The sequence below is a fragment of the Vulpes lagopus genome, chromosome 18 (genome assembly GCF_018345385.1).
Source record: "Vulpes lagopus strain Blue_001 chromosome 18, ASM1834538v1, whole genome shotgun sequence".
NCBI lineage: Eukaryota > Metazoa > Chordata > Mammalia > Carnivora > Canidae > Vulpes > Vulpes lagopus.
Window position 1 is genome coordinate 6,195,825 of NC_054841.1, and position 11,106 is coordinate 6,206,930.

The 11,106-nt window shown below is 49.6% G+C and overlaps 1 protein-coding gene across 1 annotated transcript; it reads right to left on the minus strand.

Moving 5' to 3' along the window:
- Nucleotides 1-3,955: 3,955 nt before the first annotated feature.
- MC3R (melanocortin 3 receptor) lies at nt 3,956-4,927 on the minus strand. Its single transcript, XM_041732312.1, has one exon. It carries the CDS (start codon nt 4,925-4,927, stop codon nt 3,956-3,958), a length of 972 nt encoding a protein of 323 aa, XP_041588246.1.
- Between the last annotated feature and the right edge of the window lie 6,179 nt (nt 4,928-11,106).

Here is an 11,106-nt window from a genome sequence, read left to right on the forward strand (position 1 = left end):
AAATACTCTCTAAACATTAGTTATTGTTGTTATTAATGACTTTTACCCAGAGCAGGCAAGCTCTGGAAGCCTAGATATTTCTAAGTGAATGGTTTTGAGTCATGGGACAGCACTTGGTACTCACTGAGCATCAGTGACACAACCCTGCCCCTGGTGAAGACTAACTTTCGTGAACTATTCTCCTCCTGGCATAGAAGGGACGTAAAATCTGTGCCCAGTCCTGCTTGGTGACAAGCTAGTTAGTGATGGGTGCAGAACACACAGCTGGGGTGGTGTGGCGCTCTCTCTCACCTTCTTGGGGACCTGGGTCAAGATGATTAACCTCCACCATCCAGCTTCCTATTCTGCAGGCTGTGATGGGAGTAGTGCCTACCTCCAGGCTTCTGGTGAGAATTCAGTGAGTTAATGTATCAGAACACTTAGCACAGTATCAGGCACATATTAACACCATATAGCATCCAATTATTATTATTTCTATTGATTTGGCTCCCAAGGAGGTGTTCTTAGATGAGAAAGTTTGAGTTCTTCAATTGAAAGCTTCCCTTCTAGTCTGCATTTTGTCATCTGGTGGTCCTGGTTTCTAGATTCATGTTGTTGGCACTTGGAGGGCCCAACATTAATTGCAGGTGCTTCACACCCTGACAGGAAATGGTGACGGGAAAGAGACTTAAGCCCCTGGGTGCTGGTTTTTTGTTATTCTTCAGAAATGAGCAGTGCTTGTTGGGTTAGGTGGTTCTCATAGTTTGGTGCACATCATAATTGCCTGTGGAGTTTGAAGATTTCAGATGCTTGGCATCACCTGTGATCTGCTGGATTGTGAGTTTCAGAGATTGGGCTGTTTTTCTCAGACTCCACATTTGGTGGGGGGAGGTTTTCAGCCAAGGAGGCTGGAGTATGTTGTGGCTCCCAGCCCTATCGGAGAACATCAGAATTAAGCTCAAAAGTTCAACTTAAGTAAGGACAACAGGCAACCATTTCTAGAGACCACGGAAATATGGAAAGCCAACCCCGGGAGCCAACCACTGCGGTGATCTTACCTTGGGGATGGGAGTGAAAGATGAACGTAACTTAACAAATGAATTAAAATCATGATGGGCTTTTATTTCCCCAAATTAAGCATTTTCAAACCTGACTCCTGCTGCTTAAAATGTTTATTGGCTTTCTGGCACATGTAGTGGCCACATGGCAGTGGACGCCTGATATTGTTCACCCCCTCAATAAGAGATGTACTCCCCAGGGCTACCTACAGGCTTTGGAAAAGGAGAGCAAATAAAATGATTAATTGGTTTTTGGTTCTTGTGACATCTCTATGGAAACTCTATTATGAAATTCTGGACTTGTGAGTTGTAGAAATATGCATTAGTCTCCCTCCATGGCAGCACATGCCTCAGGTGTCATCGGGTCATGGCTCAATCATCTATACTGTTTTCATGAGAGGTGCTAGGGCATTGGCGTTGGACTTGCAGATGTGGGTCAGGCAGCCTGTTTGGGTCTCTGCTTCTCTACTTGCTACTGAATTTTCCTAGACAAGCTCCTTAATCTCTTAGTTTCAGATGCCTTATCTGCAAAATAAGGGTGATCACAGTATCTACCTTGTAGAGTTATTACAAGGGTCAGAGAAGCAAATGCCTATACAGTATCTAGCACAGTTCTTGGCCTGGGGTCAGTGCTCTATGCAGATGAGTACTTTTGGGTTTCCATTATGCTCATGTGAAAGTCCTCTATGCCCTTGCTTTGCTTTGTGAAAGATGGTCCCTGGACCATCAGCTGCGTCCCCTGGGGGACTTGTCAGAGTCAGAAATGCAGAATCCTAGGCTTCACCCCAGACCGGCTAATTTGAATTTTACACTTGAACAAGAAAGATCCCAGGTGATTCTTGTGGGCATTTACAACTGGAAGTGCTACTGTAAGTGAAAATGTATACAGCGAGGAGAGCTGAGTCAGGTTTGAATATGGAAACCTGTTGCCAACATCATGTTGGTACTAAAAAGACATCTGCACCAGGACACAAGATAACGCTGTGACCCTAACCAGCTGGGCATTGTTAGACAACCACGTCACCCCTCCTGCACGGGTTCATCGTCTGTAAAATGACTCACCTGTTTTAGAAGTTTGTTGAGAGGATAAGTGATGTGAAAGCTGATATCAGAGTGAAAAGTAAGTTATTTTTATCTTGTTTACATAGAAAAAGGACATCATAATTTTTATAGCTGTTAATACAATTTTCAAAGAATCTGATTCCCCATTTTCCACTTTTGCTGGCTGAGTGGCAATGGGCAAGACCTATTATTTGGTGCCTCAATTAGAATAATGGAGAGCGAGAGTGGCCCAGGAACTACGGCCTGGTATTTTTGGAAACTAAATGGGAGAATTTTGTAGTTTGGCTAAAAGGCATTGCCCTAGAAAAGATAAGCAGTGTGGTCAATGGCAGTGTTTATGCCATTTACAAAATACTCTGAATTGCAGCGTAAGGTCTGATGGCCATGTGCAGAAGTCACCGGGATGCTTCCAGGTGGCATATTTTAATGTGTCACACATTTAGCAGCCACAAAAGCCTTTTATTATTTCCAAACATCACAACCAAAACAGGAGACAAGTGATATTGCTTATATTGCCAGGATGTCTTCAGGTACCAGGTAACCACAATATATGCAAGCACAAGAAAAATACACAATTGTACACCAAATACACAGCATATTAGAAGTTTGGGGGGGGTTTGGGGGGGGCAGTGTGAGGACAGCCAGAAAGCACAGCAAGAAGTTCTTTAGAGCAGGCAAGGGTCTGCGTGTGTAGCACGCCGTGATGTACAGCGCGCAGAGACAGTGCTAGTCAGCAGAGCTCGCCCTACGCTCACAGGAATGAGTTGCTTTACTTGATAAGGCGCAGGCATTGAGAGCCAGGTCGTCACCCCAACTTTTATATCACGCCGGAGAAAAAAAGAGCAGTGAACCAAGAAATTTCTCTTTCACAGATAACTCAGGTATAGAGAAGGTGATAGAGACACAGCTACCGTGAGCAAAAACAGAGCTGCCGAGAAAGCCACATGCATCTTCACAGTTTCTGAAACTCTCTGAAACTACAGGATGGCAAGTTCTTGAGACACGTGCCCTCTCATCCGTGATTCCCTCTCTCGCTTGAATGACAGAAAAGGAATAATAGGAAAGAGGCCTTTTCTTTTTTAAATGGGGAGATTTATCCCTTAAAATAGCAAGGTTTCAAAATACTTGGTACACAGGTATGTGCTGATTTTCCAAAGCACTGCATCTGTCTTTCATTAGAATTTTGAAAGCAGCCTTAGATTTAGTGCATAAGAACCCGACAACGCCAGCAGCAGCCAGGATAGAAGTGGGCTGCATCCCCTTGCTAGTTTTTGAGGGGAGGCCAGTATGGGGGTTAAGAAGAGGGGCATACATGGCATTGCTTCTTCCATAACAAGGCTCAGTATTTTTTAGGCAAGAGAGTAGAAACTCAGTTTCTTACGAAACAAGGACAAGACCAGCTGAGCAACTGACAGCCAGAGCCGTGACAGGTTTCCTGAGGAGGCCTTCGAACCCCTCTTACAGTCAATGAGAGTCCTCCTTCTGGTCTGATGTGTGGCAGGGAGACGCAGGGAGGGGGAGCAGAGGCAGGTGAGCAGGGGCATTACAAACCCCGGGGGCATGGAAGTGAATGCAGGCGGCACCCAGAGCAGCCCTCACTGAGTCCTGCCAGGGCCTCTTTGGGAAATCAGTGACTTACCCCCTTCAGAATCCTTCGAGAAAGCCTGTTACGTACCATTTTCTCCGTCAAAAGGCTTTGCAAAGCACAGAGACAAAAGACATGGACTGTCGTGGCTGTTGACATATTTTAAGTCTTGCAAGGATGTCTCTACCGCCTCTTCTGTTTTCTAAACACCTTGGCTGGTTGGAGGGTCCCCAGTGACAGAGCCGACGCCCGCTCCCGTGGTCCCGGCGCCCTACCCCAGGTTCATGCCGTTGCAGCTGCAGAGGATCTCCTTGAAGGTGTTACGTAGCTCTAGGCTCCGGAAGGCGTAGATGAGGGGGTCGATGACGGAGTTGCACATGATGAGGACCAGGTAGGTGTTGAAGTGGGCAGTGTAGCAGACGCAGTAGGGGTTGGTGGGGCAGGTTATGATGAGGACGAGGTGCAGGAAGAAGGGGGCCCAGCAGAAGATGAATACCCCCAGCAGGATGGTGATGGTGACGGCCCCCTTCATGCACGAGTGCTGCTGCGGGGCCACCCCGTCGGCAGGTGGCAGCGCCGCGATGCGCTGGACGTGCAGCCGGGCGAAGAGGAACATGTGCACGTAGAGGGTGCCCATGAGGAGCAGCATGGCGAAGAACATGGTGATGAGGCACACGATGACCATCTTGCTCTCGGAGTAGACGATGAACACCACGCCGCAGACGCCGCAGCACACCCAGATGGCCACGATCCAGGCCAGGGCCTTGCGCACGGTCATGATGCTGTGGTAGCGCAGCGCGTAGAAGATGGTGACGTACCTGTCCACGGCGATGGCCAGGAGGTTGCAGATGGAGGCCACCAGGGAGATGCAGATCATGGAGTCGAAGACGTTGTCCATGTGCTGGACGAACCGGTCCTCGAAGGTCAGGTAGTTGCTGTTGACGATGGCGATCATGACGGTCTCCAGGGCGTTGGACACGCTCACCAGCATGTCGGCCACCGCCAGGCTGCAGAGGAAGAAGTACATGGGGGAGTGCAGGTTGCCGTTCCTGGCCACGGCCAGGATGACCAGGATGTTTTCCAGCAGGCTGACGATGCCCAGCGCCAGGAAGACCTCGGGCTTGATGAAGACCTGCTCGCAGAAGCCGCTGCCGCTCTGGTTGCCGAAGGACGCGGCTGCGAGGTGCTCCGAGCTGTTGGGCAGCGTTGGCTGAGCAGACAGGAGGCAGCACGAAGCGTTCATCGCTGGTGGATCAGAGCTGGGGCTCCGGCAGCTTCCAGAACCTGCTGCTGCTGCTGTTTCTGGGAAAGGAAAAAAAAAAATCACCCTGCAGATGCTGGTCGTGGATGCCCGTCCGGTCCCGACAGGTACTGTTCTCCCCCCTGAGCAACAGGATGAAGAGAGGGAGGGAAAGTCAGCTTGGACACAGACGAGAGAACTTTCCTCTGCTTCCCTGGGACACCCAGTTTCACGGACACTCTTCTGTGTCGTCTGCCATCTCCCCCACTCTTGCCCCTGCTCACACCCCCCCACCTGGGAATGGAAAAGCTGCCACTGGTTGCTGGAGTGCCAGCCGTTTGCAGAGCAGGACCGGGCACGAGGTACCTGTTGCTAGAGGTGAGGGGTGAACACCAGGCTCGGCACACGGGCTGCGGGCAGACAACTCCGGCTTCATCTCCAGCGCCGCGGAACGACCACTGAGCATCAGCTTGGAGCAGGCGCCTCCCCGACAGCGGCACCCGCTCGGGGTGGGGAGCGTGAGCAGCAGGCTGGTGCCCTCTGCAGGCCAGAGCGCTGGTCTGCGCGCCGCCTTGGCCGAGCGGTTCCTATTTGTCATGGAAACTGCCACAGGCATTTGTCCATTCATCCAGTTTGTTCATTCATTTTTGTTTTTTTTTTTTTTTAAATAGCCATCACTTATGGAGCACCTACTCTGTGTCAGGTCTCTGCTGGGAGCAGGGAATGTAAGGGTGGGCCAGACCCACACGCCGTTCCGGTTTGCCCCAGACTTGGCGTCCACGGTGGGAGACCAGAAGTCAGGACACGCCAGTTCATCGTGATGACGAAGGCCACAGGGCTGGGGGGACGTGGGGGTGGAGGCCCAACCTGGATGGCCAAGGAAGTTCCTGGACGAAAGAGCATCTAAGCCTTGACTTGGAGGAAGAAGGTGATGTCCAGCGGTGGAGTGGGACTGGGGTCAAAGGAGGTAGAAGAGAGTCCCGGGCAGAGGGAGTCACATACCCCAAACCAGGAGGCAAAGAGCAGTGGCTCTCCACCCTGGCCATGGGGATCATCATAGAATGCGGGTACGGGGACCCACCTGACCTCCTGAATCAAGATCCCCAAGGGTAGGACCTGGACAAATGTGAGTCCAGTTTTCGACTGGTGAGCTGGGGCATGGCCAGGATTGAGATCGATTGAAAAGGAAGGTTGGTGTTTTTCTCTTTTTCTTTTTTTGTCATTTTTAAAAAAAGATTTTATTTATGTATTCATGAGAGACAGAGAGAGAGAGAGAGAGAGAGAGAGAGAGAGAGAGAGAGAGGCAGAGACACAGGCAGAGGGAGAAGCAGGCTCCATGCAGGGAACCCAATGTGGGACTCGATCCCGGGACCCCAGGGTCATGCTCTGGGCCAAAGGCGGCGCTAAACCGCTGAGCCACCCGGGCTGCCCTGTTGTTGTTTTTTAAACCAAAGTCCAGTTGGCACACAGTGTAATATTAGTTTCGGGTGTATGATATAGTGACCCAACACAGTGCTTGCTGTGATTTCTAGTTATAGCCTCTGCCACCAGACAGTGTTATTACAGTATTATTGCCCATATTCCTTATGCCGTATTTTTTCATCCCTATGATTTAGGTATTTTACAAGGAAGCTCGGTGTTTTTGAGGAAATGAAAGTAGTTTGGTCAGAGTGTGCAACTGGGAGACAAAATTTGAGAATTAAGACCGCAAAGGCTTTTTTTTTTTTTTAAAACAAAAGCTGAGAAGTGCCTGGATCCAGAAGGATAGTGTCTACCCTATGTGGGAGGTTGGACTGTCTCCTGTGGGCAGTGGGGGCCGTGGAAGAAAGGGCTTTAGGTAGTGGGCGGGGGGGGGGGAAGGGTGTGCTTTAGAAAGACTCCCGGTTGCAGGGTAGAGAATGAATTGGGAGGGGAGGGGCAAGGAACCAGGGAGGCCAGGGCTTCGGAGTCTGGGGTAGATGATGGTAGACTGGAGCGAGGAGGAGGTGGCGTGGGGCCAGGGGAGGAGGGGGTGGAGGTGTTCAGGCAGAAGCGTTGGCTGAGATTTGAGGGTGGCTGACCATGCGACTGTGGGCGAGGCAGTGGGCAGGGAGCACCTCCCCTTCCTTCTTAAGTAGCAGGGAGGACAGAGATGCCTTTTGAGCTGGAAAATGTAGAAGGGAGAATTTAGCAATAGACCTAAGTACCTGCTTCATGTCACATTTGGTGCTGTACCTGAGGACTGTGTGAAATCTTGAAGCACAGAGTCCCTTTGCCCCTACGCGCGCACACGCTCACATGCACGCACATTCCAGTTGGATTAATGATCCACCTAATGAGTGTTTGTGTGTATGAGAGAGAAGAAACACGCATAAGGAAATAGAAGAACATTTTAAATATTTAAAACTGTGGACGGGAGAGATTTTCTTAACAAGATGAGCAATCCAAAAATTCAGAGTTTGGAAAAAAGGAAGAAAACATTTGCCGTAGGCAATGAGACAGGTTTCTGTCTCTTATAGAAAAAGAGTACTTTGGAATTAATAAGAAAAGGATGAATTTCCTCTTGGAATATTGGGCAAAAGGTATGAATAGATTTCCGCTGAAGAGCGAATACAAATGGAAAGTAAACACACGAAGAAATGTCCAACCTTCTAGGGAGTGAGGCAAATCCAAATCCAAACAGGACTCCAATACCATTCTTCCAGTTAGATTAACAAGAATTAAAAAAAAATAATTGGGAACGAACTAGGGGTGGTGGAAGGGGAGGAGGGCGGGGGGTGGGGGTGACTGGGTGGCGGGCACTGAGGGGGGCACTTGACGGGATGAGCACTGGGTGTTATTCTGTAACAAACTGGCAAATTGAACACCAATAAAAAATAAATTTATTATAAAAAAAAATACCTGGGGATCCCTGGGTGGCTCAGCGGTTTGGCGCCTGCCTTTGGTCCAGGGCGTGATCCTGGAGACCCAGGATCGAGTCCCATGTCGGGCTCCCTGGAGGGAGCCTGCTTCTCCCTCTGCCTGTGTCTCTGCCTTTCCTCTCTCTCTCTCTCTGTCTATCATAAATAAATAAATAAATCTTAAAAAAAAAAAAAGAATTAAAAAAATGCCAAATTCAGGAGAGAATATTGGGAGAACACTTGCAAGACAATCCTCGTGTTTGTGAATAGTCTCATCTTTTGGCAGTTTCTATTAACATGAAAAAGGTGTCTGGGTAGGGATCTCAGTCTGCCTAGGGGCATAAGAGATACCACTTCTATTTATTCTCAACAGAGTAACTTAATTTCTGATGCGAAACCACCCATCTTCCAGGTTGGGGAAAAACACAATCTTCTTCATCCTTCGGGGGGGCCTCTCCTCCTCACCCTCAGGATGCATCCAGAGGCGTATTCATCCTGTCTTGTCTGGTTTCAGGGGCAATGGTGTTACCTGCAAAGCTCGGCAGTCAAGATGATGTGTCCGTCACCAGCCGGGCCCCTCATGCTCTGTGCGTGGCACGGGCTGAGCGTGAGCGAGTGGATGGGGCCCGCAGCTGCAGTCCTGCTTCTCAGACGCACCCTCTCTGCTAACGAGTATTGATTTGGCCTTCCCTGAACGCCACCCCCGCCCTCCTGGGGGAGCCGCACAGATGCAGCATTATTTTTTAATTGAATCTTCTATAAATGAATGGGCTCTATTAATCACAATTGTGAGACACGACCTTCTCCAGTGTTTCCTTACGTTGTTGGCAGTGCAGGGGTGCCTGTTCGAATGTTCTAATAAACCATAACGAGGAGCTTCTTATGCTAAGAGATAATCCACCTGGGAGTTCTCTCTGCCCAAAGAACGCTTCCTTGAGTTTGGCCTCAGATGCATCGTAGCCCTCAAGACCCAGCTCAGATGTGAACTGGTTTTTTGTTTTGTTTTGTTTTACAGCTTTCCTCAGATCTTATGTACTTTATTCACTTTATTCCCTCTTCAGCCACTACATCCCCGGCCCCCCGACTGGCAAAACTCACCCTTCCCTCCTCGCTCTGATGACATGCAGAATGTTATGTAATTGGTGGTCACGTCCCACGCCACTCAATGGGCACAGCGCTGGCCAGAGGTCATATTGGAGATGACGATTAGATTTTATCATTAACCCTAATTATTTCCGAGGAGAAGGCCTTCTTGGCTGTGTTCCCATCCCCAGCCTGCCTCTCATCTCAGCCGCCCCTTGCTGGGCAGGTGCCAGGGAGCTCAGTTTCCAATCTCTTTGCCAGGTCCCACATCCAGGGCTCCCTCCACGTGGTGTCTCGGCGTCTCCCCTGATGTGGGGCAGTGGCAGTGGCCCTTGTAGCCTGGTCAGGTTCAGCTTGGAAGTGAAGGGGAGTGAACACCGTCTGGGGCAACACTCAGCTGCTAAGGGCTGGAGCCAGCCTCCTGTCTTCAGGTGGGCAAGCGGGGGCTGCCCTGTGTGCTCCCCAGAGGCCCCTGTGGCCCCTGTGGCCTTGAGCCCTGGCAGCCTCCTCCTCCCTTCCCCCTCATGCCTGTTCCCTGGGATCATCTCCCACATAAGTTACCTGCTCCCAGGTCTCTGGCATGGGTTCTGCTGGGAGGAGGAGGAGGGAAGAGGACCTAAACTAAGGTATCCAGAGCACTGCCTGTGTGCCACAGGTCTCCGGTATGCTATGCTTTTTTTTTTTTTTTTTTTGCTTGATTATTTACTTCAAGGACGGAAGGCAGGACTGTGGGATTCTCACCCAACCTGAAGGGGCCTGTTGTCCCCTTCTTCCTCGCTCCTGGGCTCCTAATATACTGAGGCCAGCAGCATGCCCAGATGACACACTCATTTCCTGGCCTCCTTTGCAGGCAGCATGACCCACATCTGGCCAGTGGAGGCAGGGGAGGTCTAGGGAGGTCACTGTGCTAAGCTATCTAGTGGACTCAACCAGCACACACTCTTTTGCCCTTAAGTGGAATGGTAGCATGAAGGCTGGAGCTCCAGGTCCTGTTTTGTACGTCAGAGGACAAGGGCCAGATCCTTTGGGGGCACCCACCCTGGGGCGGGGGAGCTGAAACCCTGTCGACTTTACTGAGAGGCAGGCAAAGCCTTGAACTGCTTGCCTTCAGGTTTCTAGTTATGTGCCAGACAAGCAACGTTTTCATTCATTCATTCTTTTTTTTTTTTTTAAAGATTTTATTTATTCATGAGAGACACAGAGAGAGGCAGGGACATAGGCAGAGGGAGAAGCGGGCTCCCAGTGGGGAGCCCAATGCAGACTCGATCCCAGGACTCTGGGATCATGATCTGAGCCGAAGGCAGACGTTCAACCACTGAGCCACCCAGGCGTCCCAACAAGCAACATTTTATTTATGTAAGCTCTAGTAATGTGAGGTGTTCTGTTCCGCACAGATGAACAAAGTCCCTCAAGCATGACCGTATTCCTATTCAATTATCTCCAATTTCTGTCAGAAACATATTAGGTGCTCCAAAAATGTTTCAAAGGAAGAAGCTCCGTATCTTTCTCTTTTTCCACTCTAGACGGTCCTAATTGTGTAATAACCTGATAGACCTCACTTTTAGATGTTATCCGAAAGTAACTCCATTGGTCTGTAATTTTATTGATAATTTCTCTCCTGTTAGACCATATGCTGCTCGTGAGGGGGAGCTGTCTTGTTCATTTTTATATGTCAGCCCCTGGCATAACCGACAGTGGCAAACATTGCAGTAGAGGTGCTTTGGAAAACATCCAATAGGGGTTTTAAAGAAAGCAAAACGTAATCTTAATTATCTGACTCTAGCAATTCCTCTCTTAGATGCCTACAGAAGAGAAATGAAAATAAACATCTGCACAAATTCTTGGACGTGGATGTTCACAGCAGTGTGATTCCTGGTAGCCAAACAGTGGAAACGGCCTAATGTCCATTGGCTGGTGTCCGGATAGACAAAATGTGGCGTATCCCCACCGTGGAACACGAATCGGCAGTAAAAACACGGATACGTGCACAGCATGAGTGAATCTCAAAGCCAGAATGCTAAGTGAAAGAAGTCAGACATAAAAGACTATATTTGGGGTGTCTGCACTTACTAGATGTGTATGGAAAGGGCAGATCTGTATAGACAGACACTGAATTAGTAGTTGCGTAGAACCGGGGCTGGCGGTGGGGATTAACCATCAGTGGGCACAGTCCGGGTGGTGAATATGTTTGAAAACCGGGAAAGGGGGAGTGCCACAGTC